Source organism: Drosophila willistoni, assembly GCF_018902025.1.
Source record: "Drosophila willistoni isolate 14030-0811.24 chromosome XR unlocalized genomic scaffold, UCI_dwil_1.1 Seg144, whole genome shotgun sequence".
In the NCBI taxonomy this organism is placed as follows: domain Eukaryota; kingdom Metazoa; phylum Arthropoda; class Insecta; order Diptera; family Drosophilidae; genus Drosophila; species Drosophila willistoni.
This window is the reverse complement of record NW_025814057.1, coordinates 8,076,967-8,093,270: the sequence shown is the minus strand read 5'-3', so window position 1 is coordinate 8,093,270 and position 16,304 is coordinate 8,076,967. Positions and strand designations below refer to the sequence as shown.

At 32.3% G+C, this 16,304-nt stretch overlaps 4 protein-coding genes across 4 annotated transcripts; all 4 read right to left on the bottom strand.

Annotated features, from left to right (window-relative positions):
- Positions 1–6,791: 6,791 nt before the first annotated feature.
- Positions 6,792–7,193, bottom strand: LOC6639480 (larval cuticle protein 65Ag1). The gene is made up of 2 exons (XM_002061898.2): positions 7,057–7,193; positions 6,792–6,990 (listed from the first exon to the last, which is right to left on the bottom strand). The coding sequence occupies exons 1-2, from the start codon at positions 7,170–7,172 to the stop codon at positions 6,792–6,794; spliced, it is 315 nt and encodes a 104-aa protein (XP_002061934.1). The 5' UTR covers positions 7,173–7,193.
- A 1,696-nt stretch (positions 7,194–8,889) lies between these two features.
- LOC6639454 (larval cuticle protein 65Ag1) lies at positions 8,890–9,274 on the bottom strand. Its single transcript, XM_002061899.2, has 2 exons — positions 9,156–9,274; positions 8,890–9,088 (listed from the first exon to the last, which is right to left on the bottom strand). Exons 1-2 carry the CDS (start codon positions 9,269–9,271, stop codon positions 8,890–8,892), a joined length of 315 nt encoding a protein of 104 aa, XP_002061935.1. The 5' UTR covers positions 9,272–9,274.
- Positions 9,275–10,693: 1,419 nt separating this feature from the next.
- On the bottom strand, positions 10,694–11,218 carry LOC6639455 (larval cuticle protein 65Ag1). The gene is made up of 2 exons (XM_002061900.4): positions 11,055–11,218; positions 10,694–10,991 (listed from the first exon to the last, which is right to left on the bottom strand). The coding sequence occupies exons 1-2, from the start codon at positions 11,180–11,182 to the stop codon at positions 10,793–10,795; spliced, it is 327 nt and encodes a 108-aa protein (XP_002061936.1). The 5' UTR covers positions 11,183–11,218; the 3' UTR covers positions 10,694–10,792.
- A 2,862-nt stretch (positions 11,219–14,080) lies between these two features.
- On the bottom strand, positions 14,081–14,466 carry LOC6639456 (larval cuticle protein 65Ag1). Its single transcript, XM_002061901.1, has 2 exons — positions 14,348–14,466; positions 14,081–14,279 (listed from the first exon to the last, which is right to left on the bottom strand). The coding sequence occupies exons 1-2, from the start codon at positions 14,464–14,466 to the stop codon at positions 14,081–14,083; spliced, it is 318 nt and encodes a 105-aa protein (XP_002061937.1).
- Between the last annotated feature and the right edge of the window lie 1,838 nt (positions 14,467–16,304).

Genomic DNA, 16,304 nt, shown 5'->3' with positions numbered 1-16,304 from the left:
TAGGAATATTATTTGCATCGATAAAATGATTTAAACGCTCATAAATTTATTGGAAAATATCAAAATTCTTTGCTTCAATATTCGCATAGCAATTAATAAGAGATTTTAGTGAAGAATTTGTTAGTTTGAATTCAAAGTATTGTGTATCTATTATATAACATTATACGATTGGCATTTATTTAGCATAAGTAAAAATCCAAAATTTAAGTAAAAATATTTAAGAAAATTTCGAAATCAACCTAAAATTAACTTTTAAAAGTGTTTTCTTTGATTTAATGATCCTTTACTAGTTCAAAGTTGAAATACCAAAAAAAGTTATCATTCAAAGTTTCTCAAAAATGGAAATAAAATTAAACAACAAATCATTTTATTTTAATGTTATTGTTGAATAAACCGATCCTTGTAATGATAATTGAATAACAAGACTGTTTCTAGAAGTTATATCATTATTGCTATTAAAGTATATCAATAGCTTATAAGAGGACTAAAAAAAAAAAACAAATTTTGCAAATAATAATCAAATAAAATCAAATTTAACTCCAGTAAAAATAATATTTTGTAAACCCTTACGATTTTTGTTTAGTTTTAGATGAATATGTAAAGAGCAAATTTCAATAATACTACTGGGAGATACATATTTATGCAAAGGTAAATCTAATTGCTAAAGTTTTCATATGTAGATAATTTTGAATGATTAAAACTCTTTGAGTTTATTTGAAACCAACATTTTATCGTCTTCCTGATAGTTCAGTGTTCCATTTGCTTGTAGTGAGTGTATGGAATAGTCGACTTGATTACCAAACAAACTCAATGATATAATAAATTTGTGTATTAACATATTTATGCTTATGCATAGTTGACTTTTGGATTCTTTCAGTAAAACTCTATTTTTTTTGTTTTTTTTTTTTGTTGTATATGTGTCGATTAAATAAGCAAAATGCATAAATTTTATATCACTTGACACCTGCAAATCGGATATATGTACATATGTATATATTTTGCGTGGGCAAAATTCATCTTTCATTTGTTATTTTAGTTGTTAATTAAGCTTTTAAAGGGGGGCTAGGAGCTAGGAAATTGCATCATTTGTCAGTTAACTTGTTGAAACTAATCAATTGCCTTATGATCTGCAAAGGCCTCAGTGTCTTATCAACCGGTAAACCTACATATTGGCCCACTGATCCCAGTAAAATTCCTGACCTAATGGATTTTGTCGTTTATAATGGAATCCTACAGCAAAATCTTGCTATCTCAGAGAGTTTGGACCTAAATTCTGATCACTCGCCTATAATTATGGCTTATAGTACGCGAATCAAAAAAAATCCGAGAAGCCCATACAAGATTATAACAAGCAAAACTGATGTGGCTGAGTTCAGATACTTGTTAGATCAAAAAATTGATCTAAACATTTCTTTAAAAACTGGATCAGAGATAGATACTGCTGTAGAAAATTTTACAAACGCGATTCATGAGGCCAGCTATTGGAGTACACCCCCAAGCGATGAGACTCAAAATAACAACTTTACTGTACCAAATGAAGTAAGACGTCAAATAAAACAAAAAAGAAAGCTTAGGAAAAAATGGCAAGAGACAAGAAGTCCAATAGATAAAGCGTTGTTTAATAAAGCCGCGTCAGATCTTAAAAAGAAATTACTGGAGTTAAAGCAAGAATCTCTAACAGAGTATCTAAAGAGCTTAGATCCACATTCGCCGAATCAAGAACACAATCTCTGGAGAGCTACGAAGTATCTGAAACGCCCAACAATCAGGAAAGTTCCTATCAAGGATATCAACGGAACATGGTGTAAATCTGAAAAAGAAAAAGTAAACGCTTTTGCTCAACATCTATATACAGTCTTCCAGCCAAACGATATTCATGACGCTGGTATAGAAGATGAAATAAAATTATTCCTTGACTCTCCAAATCAAATGAGTCTACCAATTCGAAAAACCAGCTTCGAAGAAGTCTGCGGAGAATTCAAAATAATTAATACTAAAAAGTCTCCCGGGTATGATCAGATTGATGGTATCACTGCAAAGAACTTGTCTCGTAAGTCGATTGAATTCCTGACACTTATTTATAACGCCATTCTTCGTCTTGAACACTACCCTAGCCAGTGGAAATGTGCTGAAATAATAATGATAGCCAAGCCGAATAAACCAGAAAACTGCGTTTCATCATACCGTCCCATTAGTCTGCTGGCTACTTTTTCCAAAGTATTTGAAAAAATACTGCTGAGAAGAATGTTGCCAGTGTTGGACGATCTTTCCATCATACCCGAACATCAGTTTGGGTTCAGAAAGCAGCATGGAACACATGAGCAATGCCATCGTTTAATTAATGTAATCACTAATGCTCTTGAAAATAAGGAATACTGCTCCGTAGTTTTCCTTGATGTACAGCAAGCGTTTGACCGAGTATGGCACGATGGCATTCTGTATAAAATAAAGAAATGGCTTCCTGCTCCTTACTATCTGTTATTAAAGTCTTATCTTGGCAATAGACATTTCTATGTTCGACAACAAGGAGAAATCTCTAACCTATGTACTATAAATGCAGGAGTTCCCCAAGGAAGTGTTTTAGGCCCTGTACTTTATACATTATTTACATCTGACTTGCCTATCGCATCTAATGTCAACGTGGCTACATATGCAGATGATACGGCGATAATCGCATCAAGCAGCATTCCTAACAGGACAACAGAATACCTACAAAGAGAAATTTGCCTAATAGAAAAATGGTTACACAAATGGAAAATCAAAGTTAACTCGCAAAAGTCTGTACAAGCAACATACTCCTTAAGACGAGGAAATTGTCCAAAAGTCTTACTAAACAATTGTGAAATCCCCCAAAGAGATTCAGTTAAATATCTTGGAATTCATATTGATCGAAGGTTAACCTGGAAGGCACATATCAAAGAAAAACAGAAGCAGTTGAATATTAAAACCAAAAAAATGTACTGGCTATTAGGACAAAAGTCTCAGCTTAACATTGAAAACAAAGTAAGACTTTACAAAGCAATATTAAAGCCTGTTTGGACTTATGCGCTACAACTTTGGGGAACCGCGAGCCAATCAAATATTGAAATTATGCAACGCTATCAATCGAAAACCCTACGCACAATCGTTAACGCACCTTGGTATGTTTCCAATGCTGAAATACATAAGGACCTTAATATACCATTTGTAAAGGATGAAATAGCAGAGTTTAGTGTTAGATATATTGACAGACTGCACAACCACCCAAACTCATTAGCTCTAGGTCTACTTAATAATATAACAACAAGAAGACTAAAAAGATTACATATATTAGATCTTCCAAATAGGATTTAACTTTTGTTTTATATATGTACATATACATAAATATAAATATATATACCTATAAATATAATACACATGTATAAATACTTAAGTAGATTTAATTACTCGTCTGTACAACTTAGAGTTTATATATAATAGTTGACTCAGTGGAGCCGACTATTCCTGTTATGTTTTTATGTATCTCCAAATTTACTGATTGTCCAAGGACAGATTGTAAATAAAAAGAATTGGTAAAAAAAAAAAAAAAAAAAAAAATTGTAATTGCAATGAGGAAGAATCTCCAGTGATATCGATCGAGAGATCGATGATGTATTCATCTTTATCTCTATCTCCCTTTTTATACCCTTGCAAAAAGGGTATATTAATTTTGGTCAAAAGTGTGCAACGCATAGAAGGAAGCATCTCCGACCATATAAAGTATATATATTCTTGATCAGCTCGACGAGACGAGTTCAAATAGCCATGTCCGTCCGTCCGTCCGTCCGTCCGTCCGTCCGTCCGTCCGTCCGTCTGGATCAACGCAAACTCCTCCTAGACCGTAAGAGCTACAGAGCTGAAATTTTGCATGTAGGCTTGTTTATACTGCAGGCGTTGTATATCTCGGATTCAGCCGGATCGGATCACTATATCATATAGCTCCCATACAAAAGGCAAAGTCACGAACAGTGACTTTTGTCAATAACTTCGTTATTTTCTGAGCGATTGTCGTGAATTTTAATATTGGTGAGTTAATTACACATATAAACGACTATGCCAAATTTGATCAAGATCGGGTGACTATATCATATAGCTCCCATAGGAACGATCTTTCGAAAACAGTGACTTTGGTGAATAACTTCGTTACTTTTGACGCGATTGGTTTCAAATTAAACATTTGTTAGTTTAATATATCTGTTAATGATTGTGCCAAATTTAATAAGGATCGGGTAACTATATCATATAGCTCCCATAGGAACGATCGGTGGAAAACAGTGACTTTGATCAATATCTTCGTTATTTCCTATGTAGGCCGTTCTTTCGCAAACATTAGCCTTTTTAGCTTAAACGTTTTTCCACTTTTGATGGCTATAAGTAAGGAAAGAGTTACCAAAAATGTTGCAAGGGTATACAAACTTTGACGCGGTCGAAGTTAGCCCCGGCCCTCTGGTTTCTTACTCCATCGTCATATTCCTTTCTCACTCTGTGTTGCTCATCTGCCGGAAAATTGAATAATTGCTGTCAGGTTTTGGCCATGACAAATTTGCATATAAATTGCTATAACAGTATTTATTTGTTTAGTTTGTGTAAAACGCATAATTCATGTTGATAATGCTAATGAAAGAAGCATTGTATAGGCAATTAGGAATCCATTGGGAAAACAATGCAGGAAATGAAAATTAGATGATCATGTCGAGTAAAAACAAAAATCCTTCAAGGGCAGTCTTATAAACAGATTTTTAAAGTTTTCTTATCAATAAAATAATGAAGTCTTTTTACTAGATTTTAGCTGCGAATGGTTTACCTGTTGCAACTTAACTATTGTCCTAATATTGCAATGCACAAATTGTTAGAGATTGTTGACGTTTGGCTTAGGCAAAACCACTTGTAATCTGTAACTATGGGAAAACGGATACAATAGAACCTCGAATATTTTTTACTATTACAACTAATTTAACATGGAAATAAGACAAGACTCGGATGATCGTTGAAAGGCCAGATAAAGGCGTCTTTTGCTCAAACTAAAGATTTGTCTCTCTTCTAACAAAGAGAAGATTTTCCACAAATGCAATTCCATTTTGGACCTAATGTCCGTGTGTGTATCTATGTATGTACATGTGTGTGTGTGTGCGTACACCTGCGTTAATTATTCGTCTACCTCAGAGGTCAAGACTATGCACATTGACCTCAAATAACAGCTTTCGGCAAATGAAGTTGTCATGTATGGCTCTATCGCACAGGTCGCTGACACATACATAAATAAAAATGATAAGAACTAAGTCGAGTTATCCAAAACTTGACATACGTTGGGGCTTTTAGACCGACTTTTTAAAGAATACTTATATGTTTTTCATCATACACCAAAACCCCTTAACTAAACGATTTTGTTATTTTTCAAATTTTTTGACTATTTCCCAAAGTGATATTTTCAGTTCAAGCTTTGATTATAATTATTAACTTTAAATTGAAATGCTAGCCAGGCTATTTGACAAGTTCTCAGTTCTCTAAACTCTTACTGTGTTCATTTCTGTATTATGTTTAACACTCATGTCTTAATTTTGTTAGTGGATCTCAGCAATCTATTAATGTTCGAAAAAATCGTGATGAGTTCAACTCGACTCAAATAAAAAGTTGAATACTTTAAGGCAAATGAAACAGACGTCAAATGTGTATAAAATTACCCTAAAGCTCGACATTGAGCCGGCAGACAATATTTGATTTGTTGTCATACAAACATGAGATAAAATTGCTGGCCATATATGTATATATATAATTTGGTTTAATGCAAATTATAAATCATTTTGTTGCCTACTTTGCAGCAAAATTTTAAAAGTTTGTTTTCCAAGTTATTTGATTTGCGCTAACACCCTAAATGTATGCAATGTTTTTTTTTATTTATTTAACAAAAGTCACCACAGGGTGACTTTTATACTTCATTCAAACTAATAAACAATTTTTTGACAAAATTTCAAAAGTTGTTTTTCTAAGTCAGCGCTGACAACCTAAATATATGCAATGTTTTATTTTCTATGTAAGAATAGTCAGCACGTGGTAACCAACCAATAATTTGAGATGCTCGAATTGTAAGATTATTAACATTTAATTTAAAATTAAATAGAATTTGGCAAATATCTATTATAAAATCAAATTTCTAATAAAAACTTAGTTAACAATAAAAAAAAAATTATTACAAAATTATTTTATTAATTAACTACTCAATTAATATAGACTTAGCCCCTACATAACCGAAGATGCTTAAATAAAAATAAATAAATGTACGAAAATATGATTAGTCCAGGAGTGAATAAAACAATTTAAGTTAAACCAATAACAATTCTTGTGTAGTTTGATTTACCAAGCAATAAATGAACTTCCTTCAAATAAAATATGCAAAATACCAACAATTTAAATATTTGTGACTTTGTTTGAATTTTCTCAATTTAAAGCCCTTTTGGGCATGGAAAAGCAAACACGTTTTGTCCATAACTTACACACATAGGAAATTGATTTCTTGTCTCTTTAGTAGATTAGTTCAATCGCCCTTGAAGAGTTAAGGTTGCTGAGAACTAGATGCTCTACGAGGTAAAGACTAAAAGAAGAATACATAGTTTTATTTTTGTATAATCAAAGTTTTTTTTTATTTTCGGATATTTTTTTTTGTTCTTTTTTTCTTCTTTTTTTTAATTTTAAAAATTAACAATTTGCATTTGACATGCACTAGACAAGGATCAAGGACTAGTTAATCTCAATGGTTAGTGAATGGGCAATACAACTTAAGCCTCAGGGGCAACGGGCAAATGAGCGCCCTGTGGCTGGAAACCGTTCTCATCAGCAACATAGGTCACGGTGTAAGTCACACCATCATCAGCCACAAAGGAGTAAGAGCCATGGACAGCGATAGCTTCTTGTTCGGAACCAGCGTTCTTCAGTTGTCCCTCAGCTTCAGCTTTGGTACCATCAGAGGTCTCAACACTACATATGAAAGGATTGATAAGGATGAAAAGGATATCCACGGGTATAAAATATTTAGTCACTCACATATATTTGAAGCTTTCAGGTCCAACATCAGATTCGGAGCGAAGGAGTTGGACTTCTGCAGCAGGAGCGGCAAAGGCCAAAGCGAAGAGGGCAACGAAAACAATGACGAATTTCATGTTGATGTTTTTGGTTTTTTTTTTGTTTTCTGCGGTTCTTGCTGAATTCACGACGACAAATGATACCTTCTGATGGCTGGAGCCAGCTCTTATATACGTTAACAACACATGGTAGATTATGTAAATTATTCTCTTCATGTGATACTTGTCAAACTTGTAGGAAATATTTTAAGCGTTTAGGCCTAACTCAATGAAAATTCACAAATTTGTTTCAACGGCCTATTTTATGCATAATGTATTATATGTAAATTTATGTCTAGTTTCAAGACAAAACAAAAGCAAACAGTAAAACAACTTTGACCATATGAGGAAAATAAAAATAAATCTAGGGCCATAAATATTTTATTAATTAGTTTATTTATTTTTGGAATCCATCTTTCATTCTTTCAATCAGTAAAATTCTGAACTGAAATATAATATAATATAATATTCTTTAACTGAAGAGCATTCGAAGAAAATTAATAAGAAGCTGAACATTTTAAAGGACAATAGAAATTTTATAATTCATTCTTTCTAACCCGAAAATCTATGAAAAAATATACAATGAAGTAAGTAAGTCGTCTCGCCGACTTAGGTATACCATACACCAGTAAAACTGCATTTACGTATTTTTAAAAAATTATGTTCACATGCTTTTTACAAACATATCCTTAGTATCTCCCTCACTCAAGCATACGAGCACACTAGCGCCCCCACCAGCCAACGGCCATCTCCGACCTTATGGAAAAACGTTTATATGCATAACTTGGCTATTTTTAGTCCGATTTTGATCCAATTTGGTATTTTGCTGGATTTACGTGTGCCAAACTTGGATGCACACGGGGCGGAAAGGGGCGTGGCAAAAATTTGAAATAAACTTGATCACTTTACATACTACACGAGTCTAAATACCAAATTTTAGTGGCTCTAGCACAGACGGACTGACGGACAGACGGACGGTAGTAGTAGTACTAGTACTTCCTTTTCTTTCCATCTTTTTTTTACTTTTTCCATTACTTTTACGCATATTCGAATGGGGAACCCAAATTGATATCCCAAAATACCTTTTTCTTCTTCATTTTGACCACTCTGTTTTTTTATATTTATTATTTTGTGGCAAAAAATTAAAGCAAAAATCAAAATGTCCCAAAGAATATCAGTCCTTGCCCAACAATGTTTAACATCTTAGTACACCATATGAATATGTGTATGTTTGTATGAGTTTGAGAGTTGCAACAAATACAAATGCTTATGATTAATCCCCATATCAATAAACAAATATAAATGTTTATGATTAATCCCAGATCTGAAATGTCATATCAAATAAAAATAAAATTAAATAAATCGACACCAATATGAATGTTGACCTGTATCGATTTGAATAAAATCAATACCAATATACTATATATACCCATATATATATATATATGCCATTATTTCTTTTATCGTTTATATAGATGATGGTCTTTCACTTTCACCTCTTGCAAGATGTGTGATATGCATTATGACTAAAATTTGAAACCCTAGAATATAGTTGGGTTCTCTAGTAAATATTCATAAAATAAACGACAAATGAATTATTCTTTAATAACTTTTTTTTTTATTATACTCGCATTTCTTTCTTTTTTGTTTTCTTTAAAATAACCTTCTAGTAAAAATTAACAATTTGCATTTGACATGCACTAGACAAGGATCAAGGACTAGTTAATCTCAATGATTAGTGAATGGTCAATGCGACTTAGACCTGGGGGGCAACGGGCAAATGAGCGCCCTGTGGCTGGAAACCGTTCTCATCAGCAACATAGGTCACGGTGTAAGTCACACCATCATCAGCCACAAAGGAGTAAGAGCCACGGACAGCAATAGCTTCATTTTCGGCACCAGGGTTGGTCAGATGTCCCTCAGCTTCAGTTTTGGTACCATCAGAGGTCTCAGAACTACATAAAAAAGGATTGATAAGGATCAGAAGGATAATCCACAGGAATAAAATCTTTAGTCACTCACATATATTTGAAGCTTTCAGGTCCAACATCAGATTCGGAGCGAAGGAGTTGGACTTCTTCAGCAGGAGCGGCAAAGGCCAAAGCGAAGAGGGCAACGAAAACAATGACGAATTTCATTTTGATGCTGTTGTGGTAGTTCTCGCTGAGTTCACGAAGACAAATGATACCTTCTGATGGTTTTGTTTGGTGCTTTTATACATGCCAGTTAGTTGGCTGCCAGTTGGTTGTGGTCAAATATTCAAATTAGTTTTTAGTAATTTTTACCTGTGTTCCAAAACTTGTTCAACATATTATTGAGAAGCATAAAAACTAAAAGCAAGCATCTCCAACTAAGAGCTTACATACGTATAATATGCAAATTTTGTATTCTCTATTACCAACGTTTGTCCCCAACAATTAAAAAAAAAAAAAAAATTAAGCAAATAAAATTGAATAAAAGAACTAGCTTAGAATTATAATAAAATAAATAATCATAATACTATTTTAGTATTTATACTATTTTAGTATTTATACTATTTTAGTATTATGATTATTTTCATTATGAATTTTCATTATTTATTTAGGATAAGTATTTATTACTTAAAGCACTCCAGAGTTTGCACAAACATGAAAACTGTTGCCAAGCGCCATTTCCGTTAATAACATTATTATAAATAACAAACATTAGGTTTGCTTTGTGTCAAATCTAAGCCACTAACTATATACATAGGTCTCAAACTGAAAAAAATAGGGTAAACTATTCTTGATGACTAGAAAGGTTTCAATTTAAAACTCTTTAAATGAGAAAGTGATTAATTGAATCCTAATTTGATGTAAAACTGAAAGACTATATAAACATCTTTGATATTTTTTGTTTATTTATTATGATAAATATCCGTGTCTAAGGCATTTATCAAAGGCTTTAAAGGTCAATCGGCAATTAAAATTGTCAAAGTCTCGTCTATGCTTCATCTGAATTTGTAAGAAATTAAAGCCCTTTCTGGACACATCACACCTAACAGTATATTTGGGACGAGTGTTTAACTAATTTTCGTAAAAGTTATGGAAACCCACTACAGAACGAGACCTAGTTTATGGATGATACCCATATATCTTATCTCTTTATCCTTTATCTTTATAATGTGTGTTAGCTATTTTCTGAACCTTCAGATATATATGTATACATATACATATATATTTACCCATATTTAAAATCGAATTTCCCTAATTTGTTGATTCTAAATAGTAAATATTTTGTTATAACCAAAATAAGGCACTTTAGATGAACCAATGTTAAAATTTTTATGAGATTTTTTAAACTCTACATATATAGTTTTTTAAATGCACAATGTATTTTAGTTTTGTTTTGTTAATGATTTTGATGATCTTGATTATTGTGTTTCATTTAGATTCACTTAAACACAAAAAAAAAAAAAACAACAACAACATAATTTGAATTGGTTTTTGGTTTTTTATATATTGATAACAATTTTATTTGCTTGGAACTAGCCGTTTGTTTTTCACATTTTGCATATTTTTTTTAAACATTTTTTTGTTTGTTTGCACATTTTGTTTGTTCTTTTTTACTTTAATACTCAACAATTATTTAAAACCTATATAGGTAGGATCAAAGCTGATTACAAGCTCTTCAGAATCCCTTTAAGCTACGGGAGCGACTGGAATGTCTTCGCCCTGAGGTTGGAAGCCATTCTCATCGGCCACATAGGTGATGGTGTGCTGGTGTCCCTCAGGATCGGTATAGCTGTACGAGCCCTTGGAAACGACTGCAGATTCCTCAGGTCCAAGAGTTTTCAATTCACCAGTTGCCTGGCCAGAGATGCCATTGCTGGTCTCATAGCTGATATGGAAGATGATGAGAATAAAATATCTTCATATCAATGAGATCTTTGGCTACACTTACTTGAAATTGTATCCCTCTGCATGAACATCCGCTTCCTGACGCACAGTCTCAGCAGCCTGATCGCTAGATGAGGCAGGAGCAGCCAGAGCCAGACCGAAAAGAGCAACAAAAACAATGGCGAACTTCATGATTGGTTGGTTGGGTTTTTTTTTTTTTATTGCTTGGATGTGCACTTGGATAGGTAGTTGTCGAATGATGGTTCAATAATGCTGGAGCAACCTTTTTATAGTCCAAACCGAAACGAAGTGCCTGCAATTGCCGAAGTTTTCTCAACTTTTAATGCCGAACCTTGATTACATAGTAGTTTGCATCTCGTCTGATCGAACTGGAAACAATACAACAGCAACAAAAACAAAAAACCCAACTAAAAAAGTTCATAATTAAATCATATAAGTATATACATACTATACATACCGATGGGTGTGTGTGCGTGAGTGTGTTGTGTACGCATCTGTATGTAGGTAAGACAAGCAATGTGCGAAAAATTAATTAAATTTTTCGTCCCCTTCTTCCCTTTTATTTTTTGTTTCTGTTCATCTTGCTCTTCTTTTTATTGAAACTTATTATTAACACTTGCCACATCTTGAACTTAAGTTGGTTTAAACAAACAAATAAAGTGGACAATGAAGAAATTTATATCAAAAATATCTAAAATTCATAAATCTATTTGTGAAAATTTTTATGCAACTTTTTAAGCTCAAGTCCTGACGTCAAAAGCATTAAAATTTAAATCGATTTTTTCATAATTTTTGTAGATAATATACATTTTATATTTAGGAAACTGGTTCTTATTGTATAAATTACTAAAAAAGAACAATTTATATTCATATCGTAAGAGATAGAACCATTTCTATATAGACAGTTTTTTCTCTTTGAATGTTTTCGCTTAGACGCGACTTAAGCTCTAAGACAGAGATAGTTAGCTAAAGCCCTTTACATGGTTTGAAGTCTGAAGTTCTTCATGCCGAAATGACAGGCAAAAAAAAAAAGATAGATAAACACACACTAAATAATCAATGAGAATCTGTAGACTTTAATTTTTCAATTATCTTCATTTTAAATGTTACTTTAATTGGTGTTAAAAAAAACTAAAATATACAGACAGATCATTTAACTACATACAGTAGAAAGCCTCTAAAAGAAATATTTTGTCATTGTTTTTGCTAGATTCAAATATATCAAATGTATATAAATAAAAATGCAATTTACTTAAAGTGCTTAAGCGAGTTTCTTATTGACATTAAGCACAACTTTTCAAGTTTCCTATCAATCTATAAAACTATTTTGAATGAAAATGAGAAAACAAAAACAAAAACCAAAATATGCATATCATGATCATCATCTTTAGCATCATCATCTAACAAATTAGTTAGGAAGTTAACCTAACAACAATTCAACAAAATAAACTGAAACCGAAACCAAAAACCAAAAACTTATTCAACATGTATTCAAATTTCTTTACAAAAACCAAACAAAAAATCAAAGACTAAAGAAAAACGTGCGAAAAGTGGAAGCTTCTAATGCTTAACTATATATTATGTATATAATTATGTATGTATGTATGTATATAATTTTTTTTGTTCGTTTTCCAATAATAGATACATATGTAAATGCGGAGGAAAGATACATTTTTTGGGCGTTTGGCATCGACGTCAGTAGACGTCAACGGATCAGCACATTTTCGATGCGGTTGTTCATCTTCCTTTTTTGTACATGCAAATCGAAACTAGTTTCCGACCATTTTATGCATATTAAGTTAGTTTATGTTAGTCGTCGCTAGGTGGTATATATACAGATAAGTTTTTATTGTATTTGTATAAGTGAGTTCGCGTGTGTTTGTTGTATCTCGGCTTGTCTGGGCATCTTCCACAATTTCATTAGCATGGCATGAAATTTAAATAAACGCCTGAAATTAACCTTCAAAAAGATTCGTTTTCATTCGTTCGCACACATATTTCAATATGCGCGACTTTAATTATGTATTAATTACAAAAAAAAAAAAGAAACCAAAACCAAAAAAAATATATATATATTTATATGTATGTATATAAAATATAAAAAAAAATCAAACAAGTTTAAACGCGCTAAAATAAAACGAAAAATTGTATTTTGGTTTTTTGCAAAAATTTTATTTAATTTTTTTTTTTTTTTTTTTTTATTTTATTTCTTTGTGCACCGAAGGTCGCCCAGCAGCAAAGCAGCAAAAATTCAATAAAAGTACCAAAAATAAAACTAAATAATAAACAAGAGGAAGATATGAGATGAGATGAAAATAAAACAGGCCGTTTACCTGAAACATCTTCAACTTCTTCTACTCATGTATGTCTAGTCTAGTCCACTGACTATTCTTCAAATGTATCTACCAACTTCAGTCTATTGCGTCAGACTTTGACTACTTACTTTTGATTTCATTTCGGTTATTGGACTAAGAACATGTTATGCAAATTTATTCATTTAGGTAAAACGATTTCTGCTCTCATTGATTTTAACATAGGCTTGGTAACATATTCGGTTTACAAGGATCCGGGTTCGGATTGGGCTTAAAAGTTCAGTTTCAAAATTCGCAATCTGACCCAAGAAAAGGTCAATGATTTGTTAAACGTAGTTTCACTACCTAATAAAATATAGTCTCGAGACCATCTTTTTTTTTCGATAATATTTCACATAGTTTTTTCATTCAAAAATTGTACTTAAAGGAACATGGAAGATAAAAGAAGACAATGCGATTTAACAAAACACTTGAAATGTTTCTATTGTCTCTTTAGGAGAATAGACTTTTTATTAAGTTTTGTTTAATAAATAATCATATTAAAGTTTCAGTTTATTTGATGCAAAATAAACTTTTAAAGAAGAAGGCAGATATTTATTATTTTGTAATAATTTTTTTTTTTATTATACTCGTATTTTTTTCTTTTTCATTTCTTTGAAGTAACCTTCTAGTAAAAATTAACAATTTGCATTTGGCATGCACTAGACAAGGATCAAGGACTAGTTAATCTCAATAATTAGTGAATGGTCAATGCGACTTAGACCTGGGGGGCAACGGGCAAATGAGCGCCCTGTGGCTGGAAACCGTTCTCATCAGCAACGTAGGTCACGGTGTAGGTCTGACCATCATCAGCCACATAGGAAAAAGAGCCACGGACAGCGATAGCTTCTTGTTCGGTGCCAACGTTGTTCAGATGTCCCTCAGCTTCAGAGTTGATACCATCAGAGGTCTCATAACTACATAAAAAAAGAATTGATAAGGATCAGAAGGATAATCCACAGGAATAAAATCTTTAGTCACTCACGCATATTTGAAGCTGTCAGGTCCAACATCAAATTCGGAGCGAAGGACCTCGGCAACCTGCTGAGGAGGAGCGGCATAAGCCAGAGCGAAGAGGGCAACGAAAACAATGACGAATTTCATGTTGATGTGTTTTTGGTAGTTTTCGTTTGGTTTACGAAGACGAATGATAACTTTGATGGCCCAGCTTGATGCTTTTATACAAATTAAAGAAATATTCAAATTGATTTTTTTTTTGTTTTGTGCTGTTTGTCTATTTCAAACTGGTTCAATTGAGAAGCATAAAAACTAAAGGTAAAAAGCACACATACATACACAGAAAATGCGAAAATTTTATTGCCTGTTAGCTTAAAAGCAAACCTTTTAACACAAAACTTAAAAGACACATAAAATTAATTATTGAAAACTATAAATTGGAAATTTGTGAGATTTCAATTAGAAAATTCATAGAATTTCGTTTCAAATTTTTTCCTATGCTCAGATGTTTTGCCATGGAATGCGATGTGACATAGTCTTAAGACATAAGACCGCCGACCCTGATTTGGTGATCTATTTGCAATCTTGTAACGAAAGTTAAAAAATAAGATAACCGAGTGACCCTAAGCCATAATTTCAAAATTATTTCAGCCATTACATTTACCCAAGTTCTTATTTCGTTATTTCATAAATTTTTTTTTAGTTTACTGTAAGGAAAGAGAGACATGAATCAAATTTAATAATTTTTCTCTTGAGTTAATATTGCCTTTCTCCTGATTAATACATGTTTTTATTTAACTACTTGATATGAAAGAGATATTTATCTACATATGTAGGTTTAAAGCCTTTAGAATCGGGGATTTTCTTTATGGATTTTATCAACGTATACAAATTTTAAAAAAAGAAGCTTTGTTTTTGTTTTTTTCCTTTTAGGGAATGCGTAGTTGTTTTTTTTTATTAATGGGTCTCTGAATTGTTAAAATAGTGAATAGAATTTCAAGAAAGTTGCTTAAATCGGGGACGATAGCCGTACTGATCGGCATTATATTGTATCAGGAATCGTTTGCCTTCCGGAGATGTCCATTCCGCTGTGCCATCCACATTGATTCCACCTTGTTCGCTGTCAGCGCCCTCTGCAACACGCCCCTCTTGGGTCTGTGAAATGCCATTGCTCGTTTCATAACTTAAAAAAAAAAACATAAAAATGACACACGCAATTCAATTGAACAGAAACACAACATACTGATCTGAAAAACTTACGTATATTTATAATTATCGACTCCTCTTTCGTTCTCATAAAGCGTTATATATGCCTGTGAATCTCTTTCATCGGCCAAACACAAGCAAAATACAAAGGACAATAGCAGAAAGCTCACACAGGTTAAGGATTTGAATTGCATTTTCTTGTCGCGTCACACTTAAAATCAACTACCTTGTATGAATAATAATGATTAGTTATAGCATAAGAACGATGGTATTTATACTTTTGACTAGCCTATGTGGCTGGCTGATTGGTCGATCATAAAATCTTCATGTCGCTAAAGAATGCCAAGCCGATAATAAAAAAAAGTACAAACTAAAAAATCATTAAAAAACAAAAAAAAAAAAAAAACAACCCATAGACCAAGAAGCGCATTTTAATTACACACTAAAGCGAAATTTTTGTTGTCGCAAGAAACAAAATACTTTGTAATTATCTTTTATAAATGTATTATTAATAGATATTAGTAGAAACTTTCTCAGAGTATATAGCCATCTGACACTTAGCATCTGTATATATCTGTACATAGTATATACATATACATATATACTAGAGGGTGACATAACATTAATTGTAATTATCCATTGCAAATGCCAATGACTGGAGAGTCCCCATACCGAAACTTGTTTTCTTTGTAAAATGCATTAACTTTTAAATGTTAATTTCGTTTTCTGTTTCTTTATTATTGTTATTTTTAATACTCCATACAAAAATTAAAAAACAA

What these genes read in the sequence shown, in the direction of transcription:
- LOC6639480 (XM_002061898.2), bottom strand. Translation starts at nt 7,172, where the DNA reads ATGAAATTCGTCATTGTTTTCGTTGCCCTCTTCGCTTTGGCCTTTGCC. An exon ending in CCTGAAAGCTTCAAATATAT is followed by an intron (nt 6,991 to 7,056) that starts GTGAGTGACTAA and finishes TTTCATATGTAG; the next exon opens with TGTTGAGACCTCTGATGGTA.
- LOC6639454 (XM_002061899.2), bottom strand. Translation starts at nt 9,271, where the DNA reads ATGAAATTCGTCATTGTTTTCGTTGCCCTCTTCGCTTTGGCCTTTGCC. An exon ending in CCTGAAAGCTTCAAATATAT is followed by an intron (nt 9,089 to 9,155) that starts GTGAGTGACTAA and finishes TTTTTTATGTAG; the next exon opens with TTCTGAGACCTCTGATGGTA.
- LOC6639455 (XM_002061900.4), bottom strand. Translation starts at nt 11,182, where the DNA reads ATGAAGTTCGCCATTGTTTTTGTTGCTCTTTTCGGTCTGGCTCTGGCT. An exon ending in GCAGAGGGATACAATTTCAA is followed by an intron (nt 10,992 to 11,054) that starts GTAAGTGTAGCC and finishes CTTCCATATCAG; the next exon opens with CTATGAGACCAGCAATGGCA.
- LOC6639456 (XM_002061901.1), bottom strand. Translation starts at nt 14,466, where the DNA reads ATGAAATTCGTCATTGTTTTCGTTGCCCTCTTCGCTCTGGCTTATGCC. An exon ending in CCTGACAGCTTCAAATATGC is followed by an intron (nt 14,280 to 14,347) that starts GTGAGTGACTAA and finishes TTTTTTATGTAG; the next exon opens with TTATGAGACCTCTGATGGTA.